This window comes from Camelina sativa, chromosome 14, assembly GCF_030686135.1.
Source record: "Camelina sativa cultivar CO46 ecotype springtype chromosome 14, ASM3068613v1".
In the NCBI taxonomy this organism is placed as follows: Eukaryota; Viridiplantae; Streptophyta; class Magnoliopsida; order Brassicales; family Brassicaceae; genus Camelina; species Camelina sativa.
The window spans coordinates 4,541,567-4,563,414 of NC_141893.1; the positions used below are offsets into that span (position 1 = coordinate 4,541,567).

Consider the following 21,848-nt stretch of genomic DNA (forward strand, 5'->3'; position numbering starts at 1 on the left):
AATAAATAAAACATTCGTTCGTCATGCTCCTTGGATCCTCTGGTCTCACAGGTGACCCATAAAGTATCGCTGCATTTTTTTAATTTTAGTTTCGCCTTTTTGGGTAATGAGAGACCATGTTAAAAATTATAAAGCCTAACTTTATAATATCTATATTTTGCATAAACACTTTTTTAAAGAGACCAATAGTTTGAATGCACTCTAATATATCTTCCAAACTGGTAACTAATTTTGGTAAAGTATATGAGTGGCTACAATCATTATTCGCATATTAACATAAAGTTTGTATTTATTGATTTAAGTAGTGATTTATAACTCCATAATGCAATAATCGATTTGGGTTAACCGATCTTTAAACTACCAGAATTAAAGTGAATCCAAATTTGTTGTCTGATATGGTCTTGGTTTGAGTTCGGTTATGTTTTGTTGGATGATCTAATCGAACGTAGTTAATGAACACTGTGATTAAAGAAAGGCGTGAAAGTAGCGGTCCAAACATCTTTTATTATTATATAATCTTAAATGGAGATAAATTTTTGTCCAAAAAAAAATGGAGATAAATAAACCAAACGTATTCGGTATTTTCATTTGAAGATTCAGTATTTTTATTTCACTTAAGTCTATAGTTTTCTTCACAGATTAGTAGCCGTTGAAAATTTGCAATCTCATTGCGTAATAAGGCCTGCGAGATGTATCTTTTTACCTTTACATTATTAACCAATTTGGGCCCATATTTTGTTTTCGTAGCCCATTAGAATGGTGGTGTTTTGTTTGCTAGTACAGTGTCAAGAAGCAATATAGTAACGGTGTAAACAAATTACTGCCTCGTGCCTACCATTCTAATGTTTTGTGGTCAAATGTATTATTGTCCGGATACCATAATTGTCTGATAGAGTTCGGAACCTCACAAAATGAAAAAGAAAAACTTGAACTCACCAACCATGTTCGTTCTGTCTTGATCATTCCATTTGATTTTGCTGTTATTATTATTCGGGTCATTAATAGTTCATTCGAATTTCAGCAGTAATAATCACACACGAATATCAAAATTACTCTCATCTCAAATTATGGAATGATGGCATGCCATTAAATTATTATTATTGAATTGTTCACAAATCTTCCATCACATCGACCAACAATTGGTTTTACAAATTAAAATATGTATTCCAAAGAAATTGATAAATAGTGATTGTTAGTTGTAACTGTACACAAAAAACCAGAATTCTTTAATATAAAAACAAAAAGTGTAATCATAAATTTACCTTCTTATTTTTCTCATAAAGTTCTAACACAATTTTCATAATTTCAGTTTAAGCCATTAATAAAAGAACTATTAAGCTTTAACCTTAGACATTGTAACTTTTTAAGAAATTTAACTGTAACATCATTGCCCCATACATTGTGTTATGGTGTCAGAATCTTTAGAAAATAAAATTAAAAAACCCAACTAAAAAAAACAATCTCACAAATTCAACATTTAACCACTAACCTACAAAAGAGCAAAATTGAACGTGGGATGAAAATGATGATAATTTGACCTTGTAGGGTCTCTCACTTCTCTTCTTCCATTAAAGAAGTCGCAGAGTTTTTCTTCACTTCAACTGTTTTCTTGGCCCATCTCACTGAATTAAGTGGTGATATCTGATATTTGCATTAATTGGATTTTAATAGGTGAAGTAACGAAAATAGAATTAATCTGCAATATTCACTTATTTTGTACCTGATGGCATTAGAAAAATACCAAAATTAAATACACGAAAGGAAACTATAGTTAGATGAAGCAAAGCGACAATTAAAAAAACATTAAAGAGAGACAAGTCTTGGCAAAGTTTCTCTGTTTCACACTTTGAGACGAAACCTTGAAAGGCTTAAACTGAGAAAAACAAAGCCGTTGGCTTTTGTAAGCCGCTCGTTCTTCGAGACAAAACACACTACACTACATTACTCTCTCTCTCACTCACTCATCTCTTTCCTCTTTCTTTCTTTCTCTCTCCTTAAAATCCGACGAAATTATGATTCACTTTACCTTTTAATCAGGAATATCCCTGTTTTCAACCTTCTTCCTTCTGAGGTCTTCATCACATTCTTCGTTTACTTGGAAACAAACAGTCTAATCTCAAGTTCAAGGGTTTTTCCCATCTTCAGTAGAGAGGCTGAAGCTATGAGCTTTACAAGATGGGAAGTGTTCTTTGTTCTCTCTGTTTTGGCCTTGACAATGCCGTTCTCAGCTGGAGTCACTAATCTACGAGATGGTAATAATCTCTCTCTGCAAAGTCTTCACTTTTGGTGGTTTTGCTTTGTCTCCTTGTTTTAGTTTAAAGTGAACACTCTAGATTTTGACTTATGTCAAAGTGAAAATGACCTTTATCAGTTTTTAGGGTAAAACTAGGTTAACAATAGAGCTGTCTAGGAAGCTCCAGATTGGCAGATTCGATCATTCTGAGGCTAATCTCAAAAACCCTAAAGTTTTGGTTTTTGGCACTTAAGCTCTTTTTAGGGTTTTAGTTCAAGACCTAGAAATTTGTTCTTGTTGTTTTTCATTAAATGGTTATCTTCAGAAAGATTCCTTGATCTCTAGAAAAAAAGTGTGAGATTAATTTAATTATATTGTGATGGGTTTGTTTGTTGTTTAACCGCTGCAGTTTCGGCGATTAATAACTTGTACATCACTTTGGGAGCACCATCTCTATCTAAGTGGCTTGCTTTTGGAGGAGACCCTTGTGGAGAAAAGTGGCAAGGTGTGGTTTGTGACTCCTCAAACATCACAGAAATGTATACTTCCTCTTCTTTTCTTGCAACTCTTTGTTATGGTTTGCTTTTAGAATCACCAATTCAGGTTCTGACCAGGTGATTATTGTTGTTGGCTGCAGAAGGATACCAGGCATGAAGGTTGGTGGAGGCTTAAGTGATACTTTGGCTGATTTTTCATCTATTCAAGTGATGTAAGCAAAGCTTCTTGTCTTGTTTTGTTCATCTTCTTGTTTCTTTTGAGGCTTCTTGCTATATAAATAACATACAAGATTTTACCATTGGCTATAGTTTGATCTGTAATAGGTATATAAGGTTTGGTTATAATTTCTCTTTTCCTTGTTTGAATGGACAGGGACTTCAGTAGCAATCATATTTCAGGGACAATTCCGCAGGCTTTGCCTTCTTCCATCCGAAACCTGTGCGTTTGAGAATTGACTATGTTTATGGCAGTACTTATGTTTGAACAGTTTAAAACATTTACAAAGACACTCCATTTTTGGTTTTGTTTTCTTGTTTCAGATCTCTCTCGGGCAATCGCTTCACTGGGAATATTCCCTTTACATTGTCCTTTCTATCCGATTTATCTGAACTGTAAGTCTTTGTTAAAGATGATACTGCTTCTCGCATATGTGATCTTTCCTCTGTTTATAACAGACTCTTTCTTTTCCCTTCAGGTTGCTGGGAAACAATATTCTATCAGGAGAGATACCAGATTACTTTCAGCAGTTAACAAAACTGACAAAACTGTATGCTTTTCTCCTCTCTTTAGTCTCATTTTTTTTCCTCCCTTTGGGGTCTATCACTTAAGCTTTTAGTTTCTAAATGCAGGGACTTATCGTCTAACATACTGACCGGGCATTTACCTTCATCCATGGGAGACTTAGCATCTCTCAGGATATTGTAAGTGCACATATTCTAGAATATGAAACTGTATAAAAAGATTGTTACCATTGCTTTTATATCTGATGTGGTTGGACTGCAGGCATTTGCAGGACAACAAGCTCACCGGAACACTTGAAGTTATAGAGGACCTTTTCTTGACTGATTTGTAATCTTCTGTCACCTTGCATACTCTTTGTTCTTAACTCTCCAACCATAAAGCCAATTTCAGTAACTCATTATGGTTTTTTCATAACTTTGATTCAGGAATGTAGAAAACAACTTATTCTCAGGACCTATACCGCCAAATCTATTGAAAATTCCGAATTTCAAGTAAGTATATTTAAAGAAAAAGCTGTTTTTAACATCCCTTTTCATTAGCCATTCAAATTTCATCTTCATTATAACTGCAGAAAAGATGGAACACCGTTCAATACATCGATTATAACCCCACCGCCTCCGCCTGTAGTTGATCCACCTCCCGCTACTCACCATGCTCCTCCTGTGAACCGTGTCCCTCCTATTTCCGGTGTTCCTCCTGCTCCTTTTGCTCCATTTGCTCCACTACAGCCACAACAACCACCACCATCACCACCTTTGGTTTGGTCACCGCCTTCTGATAATGGAGGAGGAGGAGATCCATGGAACTCCGGTTCAGGGCAACCAACTTTGCAAATATCACCTCCTTCAGGTTCAGGATCAGGAAAGTTCTGGTCCACGCAAAGAATCATCCTAGTCATTTCTTCAGTCGCCATAATTGTTCTTGTATCGGGTTTGTGTGTTACACTATGGAGATGTTGCAGAAGTAAACTATCTAACCGATATTACAGTAAAGCTCGTAAAGATTTACCACGACCATACTTCAATAAACCTCCATCTCAACCAACCCCCACTCTGGGAAAAGGTACACTGATTCTTTTCTTTCCAAAAAATAAAGAAACTTGTGAGTTGTCTCATTAGCTATCCCCAAAAATAAATGCTGCTGGTGTGTTTCTTTTGTTTAACAGTTTCTCGGGAGCCCATGGTTAAGCCTTACGATGGATATGGAACTGCAGACAGAAAATACGGGTATCCTATGCCACCACGAGCTGAAGAGAGCCGGAGAGCAATGCCTCCTACTTCATACTGTAATAAGGATGTTAATACACTGCATAAACCGCTACAACAACCACCTAGACAGTTCCATTCCAGTGATGCTGCTTCAAAGAGAGCAGCTCATTTTCCCCCGGGCTTGAATACTTCATCTTCTGCTACCGTTTTCACCATTGCTTCACTTCAGCAATACACGAATAATTTTTCAGAAGAGAACATAATCGGGGAAGGGTCGATTGGTAATGTTTACAGAGCCGAGCTTCGTCATGGAAAGGTGTAACGCTTTCCTCTTATCTACCATTTGGTCTTACAATGTAGCTGTGCATTCTTATTTACTTCTTGACATCTTATGATCTGTAGTTTCTTGCGGTTAAGAAGCTGAGCAATACCATCAACAGAACGCAGAGTGATGGTGATTTTCTCAATTTAGTCTCCAATGTGTTGAAGCTTAAACGCGGTCCTATATTGGAGCTTCTTGGTTACTGTAACGAGTTTGGTCAAAGGCTACTTGTGTATGAGTACTGTCCTAACGGATCAATTCAAGATGCACTACATTTGGATCGCAAGTTGCACAAGAAGCTCACTTGGAATGTGCGTATAAATGTTGCGTTAGGAGCTTCAAAGGCATTGCAGTAAGTAAAAAACGAACCTCAAAATGTTATGCCTATCAATATTTGGAACATGTAGGATCTTATGAGTTTGGTTTCAGGTTTCTTCACGAGGTATGTCAACCGCCGGTTGTACACCAGAATTTCAAGTCTTCCAAGGTTCTCCTTGATGGAAAGCTCTCAGTACGTGTTGCAGACAGCGGTTTGGCTTATATGTTACCACCACGCCCAACGAGTCAGGTAATTTTTCAAGATGTTTTTTTGAAGATTTTGAATCCTGACATGGATGTGATGTAAGGGCAAATGATGTTTGCTTGTAAAATTGTAGATGGCGGGCTATGCCGCTCCTGAGGTTGAGTATGGGAGCTACACTTGTCAGAGCGATGTATATAGCCTCGGGGTTGTGATGTTAGAACTGCTCACCGGACGCAGACCATTTGACAGGTTTTTACACTCTAGAGAGACAACTAATTAATGGAACCCAAAAAAGATTCTAAATACAGAAGAGAACATGTTTCACTTATACTAACGGAATACAAAACGCTGGTTCACTGGTTGTTTGCAGGACAAGGCCTAGGGGACATCAGACACTAGCTCAGTGGGCAATTCCTCGGCTTCATGATATCGATGCCTTGACAAGAATGGTTGATCCGTCGCTACACGGAGCATATCCAATGAAATCCTTGTCACGTTTTGCAGATATCATATCACGTTCACTGCAGGTAAAGTTCACCAAAACTAAATGAGATAATAAATTAACTGAACCCTTTTGACTTCTCTGCCTGATGCTTTTTTTGTCTGTAGATGGAACCGGGATTTAGGCCGCCGATATCAGAAATTGTCCAAGATCTTCAACATATGATCTAAGATACATTCTTACCCTAGCATGTTATGAAATGTTTTTTATCAAAGCTTTGTAAAACGGTTATTTTCTTTTGAATATAATTTAATATTAAATTCAAAAAAAAAAAAAAACATTGCCTACGACCAATATTTTATTATCAGATTCTTGTTCGTATGGCATCAACATCATCTTTAATCGCACAACCTATTTCTTTTGTAATATAAAAACACTTGTGTTTGGTGGCTGTATGGAAATGAGTCATGGGGTCGTCGCCGTCTGTTTAGATAATGTTATTATTTTGAAATGATATCCGTAAAATCAAGCAAAAACATATTTAGACTGAAAATTAGGATACGTTACGGTTGAATAACAATGGCTTGTACTTGGTGGTACGCAATAAAAGAAAAGGTAACCAATACAACTGCCAGTCGACAATGTACAAAATCTTAAAACTGGAATCAAGCAGATCAACAGAAGCATGGAATGATGTCTTAGACTTTCTCTTCTTTCGGTTTCTTTTGGGAGTAGTAAGCTCTCAAAAACTGTACGTGTTCAAGGCAGTGGAAGTCACGAATGAGGCTCTCAACAGTCTCTGATAGCCTGTAGTAGTGCCATAATCAACGGAGTTAACTAAAGCACAAATATAATGAAAGAAAAAATTAAAAATACCGACAGATATGAAAGATGGTTAAAATCCCCTCTCTCTAGTCATTTATTTACCAGGCTTTATATAGCCAAAAGAGATGTATAGCAGTTTCCAGTAATCTGGGATACAAAAAACAATATATACGAGTTGATCTAAGTAGTTGTAACAAGAATATTCCTATATATATACTATCAAGATATACATACCTCTGCTTTGCTAATGTTAATAACTTGCTCCTCTATATCATCAAAGCCTATGTTATTGGACCTTGTCACATAGTTATTTGACATTCCGGTTGTTTTTAATTGAGAAACTATGGTGAAAGCAGCACGACACGTTTAAAGTGAATAAAATGTTCGAACTGGTTAGAACACGTTAAGAAGTAAATGTTACAATCTATACTAATAAAAAGTATGAACTATAAGCTAATAAAGCCGTCCACATAGGATTTTAAACAACCAGTAGAAATTTGACATATCATTTATTAACATTTATACAATTTCCAGAATTTTCTATATTTAGAATTATTTTAAACAACCTATTATGATTTGACATGTCATTTATTAACATTTTTTAAATTTACAAAAAATTTTAGAAAAAGGAAAATTTTAAATTTATGGAAATTAAAGAACTAAGCACAATATTCCACATCGGCTATAAATTTTTTAGACAATTGTTCAGAACCAGTATAAATAAGATTAATATGCTTCCAACAACGAATGAGCAGGAAAGCTTGATTTATCAGATGTCCAAGTTTAAAAGTTTTATTTGGTTTGATCTGGGTTTTTTTTGATCAAATTAAAACTTTAAACAGTTTCAAAAAAATATTATAATATTTAAAAATTTTAAAGTTTAAATATTATAAATATTGAAACTTTTAAAAATTCTTAGCTTTTAAAAAGTTTTTAAATATTATAAGTTTTAAATTTTAAAATTTTAAAATATTATAAATATCGAAAATTTTTAAAAGATTCAAATTTTATTTTTCGAAACCTTTTAAAAGTTGAAAATATTATAAATATTGATGCAAAACATAAATTATCTTATTTATCTACATTTGTGCTTTTTATTTCTTATGAGATGTAAAACATATTTTTAGGAGCTATAAGCTCCTAAGGCCGTCCACATAGGATTTTAAACAACCAATAGAAATTTGACATATCACTTATTAACATTTTATACAATTTCCAGAATTTTCTATGTTAAGAATTATTTTAAACAACCTATCATGATTTGACATGTCATTCATTAACATTTTTTAAATTTACAGAATTTTTTAGAAAAAGGAAAATTTTAAATTTATGGAAATAAAAGAACTAAGCACAATATCCCACATCAGCTAGAAATTTTTTAGACAATGGTTCAAAAACAGTATAAATAAGATTAATATGCTTCCAACAACGAATGAGCAGGAAAGCTTGATTTATCAGGCGTCCAAGTTTAAAAGTTTTATTTGGTTTGATCTGGTTTTTTATTTGATCAAATTAAAACTTTAAACAGTTTCAAAAAAATATTATAATATTTAAAATTTTAAAGTAAATATTATAAATATTGAAACTTTTAAAAGTTCTTAGCTTTTAAAAAGTTTTTAAATATTATAAGTTTTAAATTTTAAAAGTTTAAAATATTATAAATATTGAAAAAATTTAAAAGGTTCAAATTTTATATTTCGAAACCTTTTAAAAATTTAAAATATTATAAATATTGGTGCAAAACATAAATTATCTTATTTATCTACATTTGTGCTTTTTATTTCTTATGAGTTGTAAAACATATTTTTGTGTATGATTTTATAGATGAGTTGATATTCTTTCATTAATTTTTTATTTTTGGGTCTAAGGAAGAAGGATTGACATCGCAAGACCTTAATTTGTTGTTTGAGTCAAATTTCGAGGTTTAAAGAAGAAAGATGGACGACAAACACTCTTGTTTTATTAGCTATACATAGGCATGACCAGGGTTACGGTTGTCACGGTTAAGGTTTATTAACCATCGGTTATGGTTAGTAATTTTTGTAACCTTAACTAGAACTGTTTAGCAAACGGTTAAACAGTTACGTTTAAATACGGTTACGGTTCAAGCGGTTACTGTTATATACGGTTGCGGTTATTTGATAATATGATACGGTTGATATTATTTGATCAGATAATATAATTGATATTATTTATTTATAATTAATATGTTCTTATAGTGTACTCATATTTCTATATATCATATGATTCATATTAAATAAAAAATTATTAGTATATTTTATTATGTTTTTAAAATATTATAAATCAAGTAAGGATTTTGGTTTGAGAATTTTCTAAACGCGTGGATCTAAAACCAAATAAGTATATGGATAAAATTGTCAATAATTGGGTGCATTTGTTGACTATGTTGGTAATCATGAATTTCACAAATTTTATGAGAAAAGACATGATTTTGTTCTTGGAGTTTGATGGGTTAACAAGTTATGTGGTAGTCTAAAAAAAGGTTTTTCAGTGGAAGAATGTGAAGAAGTTGGCGAGGAAGAAGAAGAAAAAGAGTATAACGAAGAACCAAACGGTAAAAGTTACGATGACAATTAACACAAAATTTGACAATTAAAATGACAAGAAAGAATATGAAGAATAAGAAAACATTGAATAAAAACACGAAAACATAGGTGGTAGCGATCAATTAAATATGAAAACGAGTTAAATTCATGATTATAAAATTGTTTCGTTTTTCTGGTGGTCAAAGAAAATGGTTAAGGATATGTGAGGTCATCAGTTTGATTTGCTTCGCCTGGACGTCAAGTTAAATTTATGATTTTTTTATCAGATTTGATTTTATAACACAACTAATTTTTATATTTTAAAAAATTGTGTATCTAAAATTTAATTTTTTTTCCTAGTACTAATTTTAATTTTTTTTATGAGATAATATTTTATTACCGTAATCAATCATATATAATTTTTATTAAAATATATCAAATAAATCCATATTTATTAAAATATAAATAGAATTTAATATTAAAAACCATGTGTCAGCATGGAGCGTGGGTTTAAAACCATATGTTAGCCTGGAGCAAGGAATTTAATATTAAAAATCATGTGTTAATGGAGCGTGGGTTCAAAACCTAGTTTATTAAAAACCAAGTAAAACATTCATGAACATTTAATATTACAATTTAGGAATTTAAGACAAACTAAGACAATAGCTCCATGTGTCAGCACTTATATCACATCTCGGGTCAATCGGTTTAAAGACGTCAGTCGTATAACTAGGCCAACAACCAGTCACATTATGATGTTCCGCATAACAAACATCGAGCAGAGGTTGCTGGCAACTATAATGCCAAGGAAGCATACATTTGTTGTTCAATACATTACTCCCTTCAATAGAGCTCAAGCTCTTGAAGCTTTCACACAAGTTATTGATGCATCCTAGCACGAGATGGCTTCCAGCTAATTTCCATGCAGAATTCAGAGGAAGAACCAGGAAAGTAAAAAGAAGATCAACAAAGTCTTTTTCACTTTCAATATAGAGAACCTTCTTGTCCAGTTTACTGGTGAACACACTGACAGACATTACTTTGTTTGACTGAACTGCGCCTCCAGATTTTTCTGACACAGCTAGACTTTGCATGTTAAGCACCTTTGAAATGACACATGATCTCTGTTTCTTTAAGAACACGTCAGTCAAGGGAGTATCTGAAGAGAATAATTTCTGCAGTAGAGCTAGTACCTGAATGTTTCATAAATAAGAGAGAAATTAAGTTTCAGGTAATGGCATGTCAAGGAAAAAAATCAATTATAAGATGGTACCTTTTCGTGATCAACTTCTACATGCATCTCATGCAGCTGATCAACATCAGAATAGCCTGACACTTTGAGTGTTTTCAGGGTATGACTTATAGAAGTAAATCCCACTATCAGATTGTCAGTAATGGTGAACAAGGGCTTGTGGCTGACAAATATTTCCTCGTATACACCGCCGCTATGTGAATGAATATGCTTCGTCATCAGTTCTCCACAGTTACAACATCTTGAGGAAGAAAAGTTACTATAGAAATCGCAAGAAACCCTTCTTTTTGGGCAGATATAGTGCTTAAGAATCTCAATATCATCAATGTTAAGGTTAAGCCGTTTGCGTTGATTCTCCATCACGCTTCTCGGATACAAAAGCAGATCCTTGCAAGCTTCCGTCATGAAATTAGCGGTGTCTATATCAAGAACACTTTTGTAGAGATTGTTGAAACAGCCTATCATAGTGGCTTGAGCAAATATATGATTCTTCTGATATTTCTCAATCAATCTGACAACAGTACCCATAGGTAGTGTCAGAAAGCTGAAGAGTGCATCTACAAATTCCTTACCAGCCTCAGCCAAGACAACCTTGTTCTTCTTCTTGTCGACAAGAAGTCTCAGACTCAACACTGGTTTCTCTGAATTTGCAGCTCCAGCCATTGAAGATCCACAAAGGAAAAAAGCGAGAGAACAAAAAAATAAAGTTCAGTGTTTCAAGTTTTGAATCTTCTGATGCAAGAATTTTTCTTTCTTTCTTTGAATTATGCAGAGATGCAGACACAGAACCAGAAATTATATAATACTTGCATCGCTTGATTTTACCTGTAAACCAACTAAATTACATTCAATTCGTTAATTGCACATACGTTATGGGACTTGTATCAACGGATGATTTGAGTTCCCAAGGTTACAGTCTTCCAAAAAGTTTTTTGACTTTTGCTAGTGACAATGAATAAAGAGTATAAAGTGATTTAAGACATCAAAAGATTCAAAACCTTTTGACGTTCCCAAATATAGCTGTTTGAAACACTCGGAATCTTAGATAAGTAATTAGGGTAGATTCGTTTTATGACCCTTTGATCTTTTCCCATGATTCTGCACCGCTTAATATTACTACTTCACAGATCAAAAGTCACATTCATCCAAAAAGGTTGTAATATCAATCTCCCTATTTCCTTATATACTCTCAATAGTTTAGTAACACTGTCAGAAATCAACATTATTTAAGCCTCATGGGATTTGTTATACAGAATTTTTAACAAAATCATTTATCTTCTTCTTTCAAATCCAAAAAAAAACAGAGAAAATTTAGCAATTACTGTATTATAGATCATATAAGCCATAATTATTATTGAACTGATATGATATGAAATCCTGGAAATGCATATGGAAACTGAAAACTAAATTTGACTAACGCAGCAAGACCCCAAAGCTTCAAACTCGTCAACAAGTGAGAGGGTGAGAAACCAATGGTTATAAGAACCTAAGGCATGTCTTCAAGATCAACCTCCCCGGGAAATTCGACGCGGTAATCAGCAAAACTTGTCTCCACTAAAGGCTTCTTTAAAAGTAAGTTCCCGAGAGCGGTGGTCAAGGGAGTGGATGTCACCAATGAAGCTTTTAGCAAATTAATAGCCTGCATTACAGTATGACTCAACAGAATTAACTGAAAAAACAGAAGAGAAGGTTGTGAAAATTCATAAGTTTTGTTGAACAATCGAGATGCATACCTCTGCTTTCCTGATGTTAATTACGTGTTCCTCCATATCATCCAAGTTTGTGTCCAACTCCTTCAGTAAGGAAATAGCTGACCATGAGTTTGCAGCTGTGATGGTAAGATCATCTGAGATCATGTATGTTGCCCCTCTCTTCACAAACCCACTACTAACCGGTACCGTGGGTTCAACAACAAAGTCAGTTTTTGGTTCCGTTTCACTCAATAGACTAATTCCCTGCATTAGTGTAAGCTTCAATATTTATTCATTTGAGCACAACATATATCAGGAAAGATAGGTAACCACGGTTGCTATTTAGAATAGTAAATATATATATATAACATACCTCTAAATTGCTAATGTGGATTACAGAGTCCTTGAAATCATCCAAGTCCACTTCCAACTTCTTCATTATGCAATTAGTAAGATCATCTGACATCATGTGTGTTTGCCCTCTTTTCTCAGTCCCACTGCTACTATCATCATTGTTTTGATAACGTACACCAAGAAATGATTTGTCCAACTTATATTGCCAAGGAATCATTGCATTTCCTCCGCTAGAGCTCAAATTCTTCATGCTTTTACAAAAGTTGCCAATGCATCCTAGTTCGATATTATTGCCTCCAGTTATTTCCCACAGGGACTCCAAAGGGATAGCCAGGAAACTGAAAAGTAGATCCACAAAGTCTTGTCCGCTTTCAGCATAAAGAACCTTTATGTCCTGCTTCCTAACAAATACACTGAGTGACACAACTTCATCTGCCTTTGCTTCATCTCCATCTTGCACAAATATAGTTGGCAATAGCATTTCATGCGGCCTTGTCATACCACAAGAGCTATTTTTCTTCAAAAAAACATCAGTCAAAGGAGTTTCTGAAGAGAACAAGCAACTGAGCAGAGATAGAACCTGGATTCAAATATTTAAATTTCATAAATCTTATAGCAAATTAACCAGGACCAAAGTAATGGCATGCATATATATAATAGAGCGATTCCAAAAATAAAAATAAATGTAGTTACCTGTTTGTGGTGAACATCTACGTACTGTAGCTTCAACTTATCAAAACTAGTATAACCGAGTCTCAAAAGTGTCCTCCTGGCGAGAATAATAGATGCAAATTCCACTTCCATGTTTTCTGTAATGTGGAAAGATGTCTTCTCGGTGGCAAATATTTCATCACAACCACTTTCATGATGTTCTTTAATGTACTTGGTATTATCATCATCATAATCATATATGTTAAGCTTAAGCCGTCTGCATTGCTTCTCTTTCACATACCTCGGATATAAAAGCATATCCTTACAAGCTTCGCTCATGAAATCATGGATGCCCATATCAGATACACTGCTGTAGAGATTGTTAAAACAGCCTACATCATGAGGCTTCTCATTCAGCTTATACCCTTCCAGCAATCGCACGATAGCACCCATTGGCAGCGCCAGAAAACGAAAGAGCACATCAACAAAACCCTTACCCGCCTCAGCCAACACAACCTTGTTCTTCTCCGTGTCGACTAGAAGTGTCAGCCTAAATCTTGGACCCTCTAAGGAGTAGTCGTAGTGAAAACTAGCCATTGATAATGTCACCACAAAAACGTTCCGAGATCTGTAGATCCAGAGAAAGATAATTAGAAGTAAGCACACAAATAAGAGTAAACCAAGTCAAGCTCTGTTGTAATCGTGTCTATAACTGAGTACGTATAGTTCCTTTCTTGTTCCTCTATATATATATATATATATATCGATCTGTAATCTTCTTTTCTCTATCAGCAATGAAATATAGCTTTACTAGAGTTATGCTTCATTCACACGACATGATGTGAGAGAATTGCAATGGGAAGAATATTTTTAACGCACGCTTATCTTTATAAAGGGATGAGTAATTAACCTAGTTTCCTAAACTAGAGGTTCTCGATGAAAGAATCGATCGTAATGATGGAAAGTATCGAGTAGTTATGGAAAATGTATAATTTTACTTATGGAAAGAAATATTCGACAAGTAATGAGAGATCTAGAGAATTAAATGATTTATCTAGTTCCTTTCATGCCGTCAAGAGATAAGTACTTTTGGGGAGAGAAAGAGAGAGCAATTCTGATGGAGGAGGCAGAGAAGCGAGTGGTGATTGCATCATCAACACAACGAAAGAGAAAGAGAAGAATAATTAAAAGAAGAAGAATAATAAGAAGAATAATTAAAAGAAGAAGAAGAAACGAGAAGCCAGTGACTGCTCCATCATCTTTGCCAATCGACGTTGTTGAGGAAATCTTCTTGCGGTTTCCGGTGAAAGCACTATTCCAACTTAAGTCTCTCTCGAAACAATGGAGATCGACCATCGGGTCTCGCTCTTTTGCAGAGAGACACTTGGATATAGCCGAACGATCACGCGTGGATCATCCTAGAGTTATGGTGATCACTGACGAAGACCCCCTAAAACTAAAAGTAATACCTCGTCCAGACAATGACCTTGGTTTTAGGTTATTCTGCTTGGAATCGGCTTCTCTTCTATCCTCTAATATTCTCAATATCCCTCAAGGGTTCACAAATATCTCCGTTTCTGGATGCTGAGATGGCCTTTTCTCCATCCATTCACCGAAAAATCAATCCATGTATGTAGTTAATCCGGCTATAAGGTGGCTCCGACAACTTCCTCCAGCTAGGTTTCAGATTTTGATGCACAAGGCTAACCTTGATATAAGAGAATGGTTAGAATTAGATTCAGTCTTTCATCTAGCATTCGTGATCGAAGGCCATTGATTACAAATTAGTGTGGTTGTATAATTCTGATAAGTACAATGTTGATGCTTTGAGTCCAAACGGAGTTACCCAGTGCGAGGTTTTTGACTTTAGGGCAAAGGCTTGGAGGTATTTGCCTTGCACCCCAAGTTATAGGATATATCACGACCAAAGGCCAGCATTTGCAAACGGGTCGGTGTATTGGTTTACCGAGTCATATAATGATAAAATCGAAGTAGTAGTTTTTGATATTCTTACCGATTCATTCCGGTTGCTGCCTAAGATTAACCCGGCTATTGTTGAAGGTATATTGCCATGTGCACTTTGGATAATGATTTGTGCATGTCAAAAAGAGAATTGAATACGTTGGTCCAAGATATTTGGAGGATGAAATCATCAGAAGAGTTATGGGAGAAGATTTATACAATAGATTTGCTTTCTTGTTCTTCTTCGCGGACTCAGTTTCGTGGTGAATATGACTGGAGAAGCAAGGATTTGGATGATCAATCTACACCGGTGGCAGTATGCAAGGACAAGAAGATCCTGCTCTCACATCGCTATTCTCGCGGTCTAGTAAAATATGATCCCCAAACAAAGTCTCTAGCTTCATTTTTCCAACATCCTTGGTCTAAGAGAAAAGTTCCTTATTTTCAAAGTTTGATTTCACATATCTAAAACAAACCTACCACCTTGGATCTACTACTTGTTTGGAAGAGATGAGAAGAGAAGAGCTTTTCTTTTCTTTTGTTTAATATGCGTCCATTATAGTTGTGTCTGAGTTCAATTGTTATTTATCCACAGAACTAGTTGTAATTCTATCTAAATTAATATATTTCTATTAAGATTGTTAAGAACTAATTGTCTATATGGAATTTTAGTTTTGTCCTAGAGTATATTAGGAATTGGGATTATATATTTTTACTAGTCAAAACAAGAAGTTAATGACTACTACATAATCATGAAAGCAGTTTGACTGAATGTGTGTGTGGAAAATACGAGAAGGAACAATGGAAAGGTTATGAAATGCCAAAACAGTAAGAAAAAAAAAAGAACAGAGATCGTGTTTAGGGTGATGAAGATAAGATAAGAGTCTTTATCCATCAGCCTGAAGCAAACTTTCCAAACTTTCCCTAACATCTCCCGATACATTGTACTATGACTGCTTGGCCGTAGAACGTTACTTTTTTTTATCACATTGTCCAGTCTCTTGTCTCCCTCTTAGCCCAACAGAACAAAGAAGAAGGAGCAACGAGGAAAAGAAGTCGACAATGATGTCGTGAAGAGTCAACAACAAAGACATGAAGACATGATTCAACAAGGAGTTGGGCTTTGTGTGTGTTTGTAATAATATTATCATTGGGCTATTAGTTAAGTTAGGCCCAACAGAACAAGAGATTGTTTTGTTTTGTTTTGACTAAGTTAGAGAGAGGAGTGTTGTGTTGGTTAATGTCTAGCTAAACTAGAGTTGCTGTTTGCCAAAAAAAAAAAAAAAACTAGAGTTGCTAAGTGTTGTGATGTTAAGTTTTGTTGTTAAAGTACCATGACTTGTGTAAGAAAGCTACTAAGTAGGATTAAGGTCTAAGTGAGTATAGTGGTGCAAGTGTGTGGTAAGAAACTATTATAAATATGTGAAAGTGTTAGAAAATGTAAAAGTATATTTTGATCTAATAAAGAAAATTAAATGTGGACATACGAGTGTGTCTCAAAGACTCTGTTTTTTCTGTGGCGTTCGAAGAAGGGATAACAGATTTTTGGAACCCTAGATCGATCTCTCTCTCCAACACAATGGCTTTTTAAGAATCTTAAAGTTCCGATTTAAAAATAAAAAAGTGATCTACCGGTGTAAAAACTGTAGATTACTTACTACTGCATACTAATTATCTATTCTTTGGATTATTAACCATGGTCCGGTTTTATTGTGTAGATTAGATATATATATATATATATATATATATATATATATATATATATGATCTTCTACGTACCCATTATTAACAGAGAAAGTGATTCAAACCCATGAGGTCCGGTTTTATTGTGTAGATTAAATATATATATATATATATATATATATATATATGATCTTCTACATACCCATTATTAACAGAGAAAGTGATTCAACAAAACTCACAGCCAAATTTAACATGATTGATCCATATATACTAATATGATTCTTGATTACAAATTGTACCATAGAATTTAAAGTTAAAAATATGATTCTTGATTACAAATTCTACACACCCATTTTCTCTTATGTCTTTTCTCCAATTAAAGCAAATCAACCATAAAGCATGAACCTTTCTTAATTAAAAAACCATATTCACAAGAGCAACATTACCATAGAATAGTTATAAGTTCAAGAATAGTATTGAAAATATTGGCTTATGTGAGCGATACAAAATGATTTTTTAAACAAATTCTGTTTGAACATGCGCCTAATTAATTAAGATAAAAGAGTTCGTATATAAGAATAATAAGTCAAACAAATATCTTGCTAATCAGGTCTATGCAAATACAGATACTAATCTCGCAAAGGCATGAAAGGAACTAAATCAATCAGTTAATCCTCAAATCCCTCATAACTTATGGAATAGATTTTTCATAAATGTGATCATGTGATGATCATGTGCAAATATGAAATATTACTTTTCTTTGGTTGACATGCATGTAAATATGGTATTTTGTTAATTAGCACTTGTGAAGGACACTGATTAATCTCTAGATTCACGTATTTTTGTTAAAGCAATCATTTTAATTTTTTAAAAATAATTCATGTTTTTTTCATACGATCGAGACTTAATTTTTATATTGAGATTGATTTAAGGTTTTTTATTAGTTGGAGGTTTGTTTTACATTTTGCCTATATACAAATATGAATTCTGAATCAAAGAATATAGCAATATTATAAACTGATTTTTTTAAATGGAAATGATGATCATGATCTACAATGTTATCACCTATATATAAATCATTGTAAGAATATAAAACACGTCAAAACTAGTATAAAAATATTAGTTAAAACACTTAACTGTCACATTATTATGCAACTTCATTGTTAATTGTCTAAAATGTTGACAATTAAGTTTTTGATTCATATTAGTTTTATAGGCTGAATGATAATGTGACGAAGTGTTGACAAAAAAAGATAATTAATGTGAAGAAGTTTTAAATTGATAGGAACTAATGATAGTGTTAATTATTATTATTATTATTATTATTATTATTTTGGCAAACTGATAGTGTTTTTTTAGCAAACTGATAGTGTTAATTACTTCTGAACATAAATTGCTCAATAAGTACTTGACTTTTACTCAGAAAAAGTAAATGTAAACGACTTGCAAAACCAAACACATTAATACCACTTTTGATCATTGTTTATTGTATCATGTCCGATATATTTGGCTAATTTAACTTTTTGAATATGTGGTTAAGTATTTTTTTTGTTAATTATATATTTTGGCCACTACAATATATTTATAAATATGTTGATTGCTCATTTTTTGATAAATTTGGTTGATTTTCTTTATAGACTCTGTCTTAGTTCTTGATGTTGTGGAAAAAAGTCTCTATCCTTTACAGTTTTAACTTCAAATTTTGTTTTACTTAGTGATCCTTGATGATTGCCTCATTGTGTTTAATACGACATCTAGAATTGGTCAAAAATATTTGATTTTTTTTTGTTTGAAAATGATGATATAGGAAAGTTTTGTTTCCATAACTTTTTGGTCTGAATTTTCAAATAAAGTATTTAGTTTCTTAAATACTATTATTTTAAAGGTATCTAAACCAGTTATGTACTATTAAATAGTATGGCAGTCTTGATTGACACGGTCGGCTATTTCTATCCCTTTGACCTAATTTATCTCTCGGATTATAGTTGGAAAATTAACGAGTAATTTAAAGATTTAAAAATGATTGCTTTAACAAAAATGCACGAATGAAGAGATTAATCATACCATATTTGCATGTATGTCAAAGGGATAGATTAATCTATTAAGTATTAAATGCACTCGTCCTTCACGAGTGCTAATTAATAAAATACCATATTAGTATTTTCATAGACCTGATTAGCAAGATATTTGTTTGACTTATTATCTTAATTAATTAGGCGCATTTTGTATCTCACATAAGCAATATTTAAGACATATTTGTCCAAACAAAAAAAAACAATATTTAAGACATCAAAACTTTTTAACGTTCCCAAATATAGCTGTTTGAAACACTCGGAATCTTAGATAAGTAATTAGGGTACGTAGATTCGTTTTATGACCCTTTGATCTTTTCCCATGATTCTGCACCGCTTAATATTACTACTTCACAGATCAAAAGTCACATTCATCCAAAAAGGTTGTAATATCAATCTCCCTATTTCCTTATATACTCTCAATAGTTTAGTAACACTGTCAGAAATCAACATTATTTAAGCCTCATGGGATTTGTTATACAGAATTTTTAACAAAATCATTTATCTTCTTCTTTCAAATCCAAAAAAAAACAGAGAAAATTTAGCAATTACTGTATTATAGATCATATAAGCCATAATTATTATTGAACTGATATGATATGAAATCCTGGAAATGCATATGGAAACTGAAAACTAAATTTGACTAACGCAGCAAGACCCCAAAGCTTCAAACTCGTCAACAAGTGAGAGGGTGAGAAACCAATGGTTATAAGAACCTAAGGCATGTCTTCAAGATCAACCTCCCCGGGAAATTCGACGCGGTAATCAGCAAAACTTGTCTCCACTAAAGGCTTCTTTAAAAGTAAGTTCCCGAGAGCGGTGGTCAAGGGAGTGGATGTCACCAATGAAGCTTTTAGCAAATTAATAGCCTGCATTACAGTATGACTCAACAGAATTAACTGAAAAAACAGAAGAGAAGGTTGTGAAAATTCATAAGTTTTGTTGAACAATCGAGATGCATACCTCTGCTTTCCTGATGTTAATTACGTGTTCCTCCATATCATCCAAGTTTGTGTCCAACTCCTTCAGTAAGGAAATAGCTGACCATGAGTTTGCAGCTGTGATGGTAAGATCATCTGAGATCATGTATGTTGCCCCTCTCTTCACAAACCCACTACTAACCGGTACCGTGGGTTCAACAACAAAGTCAGTTTTTGGTTCCGTTTCACTCAATAGACTAATTCCCTGCATTAGTGTAAGCTTCAATATTTATTCATTTGAGCACAACATATATCAGGAAAGATAGGTAACCAGGATTGCTATTTAGAATAGTAATATATATATAACATACCTCTAAATTGCTAATGACGATTTCAGAGTTCTTGAAATCATCCAAGTCCACGCCCAACTTCTTCATTATGCAATTAGTAAGATCCTCTGATATAATGTGTGCTTCCCCTCTTTTCTCAGTCCCACTGCCACTACCATCATTGTTTTGATAACGTACAAATGCATGTAATGTAACTCGGAGAGAGAAGTTGGTTAGTTTCGATTCTCGTTTGTGGCTATTGGCTAATAATGAGTTCAAATTTTATTCAAGGTGAAAACTAAAAATGACGTGCAAATGCATGTAATGTAACTACTAACTAGGGATAGCTAGTCAAAGCAAAGAGTTTTATTTCTTTATGCCCATATCTCGGTTTTCGTCGTATCAGCGCTGGCTATGGCCAAGTGTATGTTATGCCTAAAACACACAAAAAAAAAAAGATATTTTGGCCCACTAACAAAACACTAAGAATTTTTTTTACAACATATTGTCATGTGTTTGAACTCTGTACTACTAACAAGAAATGTGGGACTTCTACCACTGTAACATAATACCACCACGAGTTTTTAAAAATTGATGTCTCATAAATTGTTAATTATCTTTTGATGTCTAAAGCTTTTGCATCAAAGTTTTAGCTCCGGATTGGGCTTGCGTCGTATTTTTCATTTTGTGCGTGTTCGTTTCTTCGATCTAATTAGTCTATCAATAATGGCGGGAATATATTTGACTAATGTAGTTTTTTTTTTTTTTTGATATTCAATTATTGAAGACCCCCATATTTTCCTTCTGCTTCTTTTATGTTAATACTTTTGTTGGAAATGCTACATTTCAACCCTTGAGCTTCATTCACCTTTCAAAATTCAACCAATAAAACAGTACAGTTGGAGATCTGAAATATCAAATAAAACAGTAAAACATGATATAATATTTTTAAGACTAAAATTATCATCATCACGTTCTATACAAAAACTTTATATAATTTGAAACTTTTAGTTCTTTCTTTTTTTAAGTAAATGTAAAATTTTAAAGAAAATGAATGTGATTTTAAAATAAAGAGTTTTGAAATAAAGTTTGAATCCGCTAATGTAACACTTTGCCAAATAGAGCTTTCTTGCTCGATAATAAGTTGTACTTTCAAAATCCTTAAAGTTTGCATCCATGGGATAATTTCCAAATAACATTCAGAAATCAAAAGTTTGGTTTGACTTAATTTCAGTTTTTATGCCAATCATAAGTACCAAACATTTCTTAAAGAAAGTAGTAGTGTAACTCATCTTTTCTTGTTTTTTTATGCCACCAAATAAAGTTGTTGATTGAGATTTGACCGTAGTTGTACAAGAACGCTTAAAACACCAAAACATGGGAAGCACTTCTAGATCATGTTGTGGTAACGTCCGAAAAAGAAAGAAATAATAACAACCAGACCGATAATTTTTAACTAACCAATTCAATTTAGTAAAATATAAGCAAATGCTACAGATCATACCAACCAGGAGCTCGACTTTGATCTCCACCAATATAACTTTATCTAGGAACCACGATTCATTACCTTGATTTGTTTGATTGTTTTTATTAGAG

General features: G+C 33.5%; 3 protein-coding genes and 1 pseudogene across 3 annotated transcripts; 2 read left to right on the plus strand and 2 right to left on the minus strand.

The window, feature by feature from the left end:
* The first annotated feature begins 1,767 nt into the window (after positions 1 to 1,767).
* Positions 1,768 to 6,305, plus strand: LOC104739749 (protein STRUBBELIG). Its single transcript, XM_010460194.3, has 16 exons — positions 1,768 to 2,252; positions 2,643 to 2,772; positions 2,871 to 2,942; positions 3,104 to 3,169; positions 3,271 to 3,342; positions 3,426 to 3,497; positions 3,580 to 3,651; positions 3,734 to 3,799; positions 3,898 to 3,963; positions 4,044 to 4,534; positions 4,638 to 4,996; positions 5,083 to 5,354; positions 5,432 to 5,570; positions 5,659 to 5,774; positions 5,896 to 6,052; positions 6,135 to 6,305. Exons 1-16 carry the CDS (start codon positions 2,162 to 2,164, stop codon positions 6,195 to 6,197), a joined length of 2,304 nt encoding a protein of 767 aa, XP_010458496.1. The 5' UTR covers positions 1,768 to 2,161; the 3' UTR covers positions 6,198 to 6,305.
* A 3,677-nt stretch (positions 6,306 to 9,982) lies between these two features.
* On the minus strand, positions 9,983 to 11,355 carry LOC104743226 (uncharacterized). The gene is made up of 2 exons (XM_010464335.2): positions 10,612 to 11,355; positions 9,983 to 10,531 (listed from the first exon to the last, which is right to left on the minus strand). Exons 1-2 carry the CDS (start codon positions 11,251 to 11,253, stop codon positions 9,983 to 9,985), a joined length of 1,191 nt encoding a protein of 396 aa, XP_010462637.1. The 5' UTR covers positions 11,254 to 11,355.
* Positions 11,356 to 11,900: 545 nt separating this feature from the next.
* Positions 11,901 to 13,883, minus strand: LOC104778675 (uncharacterized). The gene is made up of 5 exons (XM_087484688.1): positions 13,329 to 13,883; positions 12,793 to 13,215; positions 12,679 to 12,714; positions 12,324 to 12,545; positions 11,901 to 12,229 (listed from the first exon to the last, which is right to left on the minus strand). The coding sequence occupies exons 1-5, from the start codon at positions 13,881 to 13,883 to the stop codon at positions 12,077 to 12,079; spliced, it is 1,389 nt and encodes a 462-aa protein (XP_087340814.1). The 3' UTR covers positions 11,901 to 12,076.
* Positions 13,884 to 14,403: 520 nt separating this feature from the next.
* On the plus strand, positions 14,404 to 15,717 carry LOC109128865 (putative F-box/kelch-repeat protein At1g13200 pseudogene; annotated as a pseudogene).
* Positions 15,718 to 21,848: the final 6,131 nt, after the last annotated feature.

Bases quoted from the DNA above. Each gene is read 5' to 3' on its own strand.
- LOC104739749 (XM_010460194.3), top strand. From the start codon at position 2,162: ATGAGCTTTACAAGATGGGAAGTGTTCTTTGTTCTCTCTGTTTTGGCC. The intron at 2,253-2,642 runs GTAATAATCTCT...TAACCGCTGCAG, and splicing joins AGTCACTAATCTACGAGATG to TTTCGGCGATTAATAACTTG. The intron at 3,170-3,270 runs GTGCGTTTGAGA...TTCTTGTTTCAG, and splicing joins CCTTCTTCCATCCGAAACCT to ATCTCTCTCGGGCAATCGCT.
- LOC104743226 (XM_010464335.2), bottom strand. From the start codon at position 11,253: ATGGCTGGAGCTGCAAATTCAGAGAAACCAGTGTTGAGTCTGAGACTT. The intron at 10,532-10,611 runs GTACCATCTTAT...TGAAACATTCAG, and splicing joins TAGAAGTTGATCACGAAAAG to GTACTAGCTCTACTGCAGAA.
- LOC104778675 (XM_087484688.1), bottom strand. From the start codon at position 13,883: ATGGCTAGTTTTCACTACGACTACTCCTTAGAGGGTCCAAGATTTAGG. The intron at 13,216-13,328 runs GTAACTACATTT...ATTTGAATCCAG, and splicing joins TAGATGTTCACCACAAACAG to GTTCTATCTCTGCTCAGTTG. The intron at 12,715-12,792 runs GATGATAGTAGC...TGCATAATGAAG, and splicing joins GTGTACGTTATCAAAACAAT to AAGTTGGAAGTGGACTTGGA.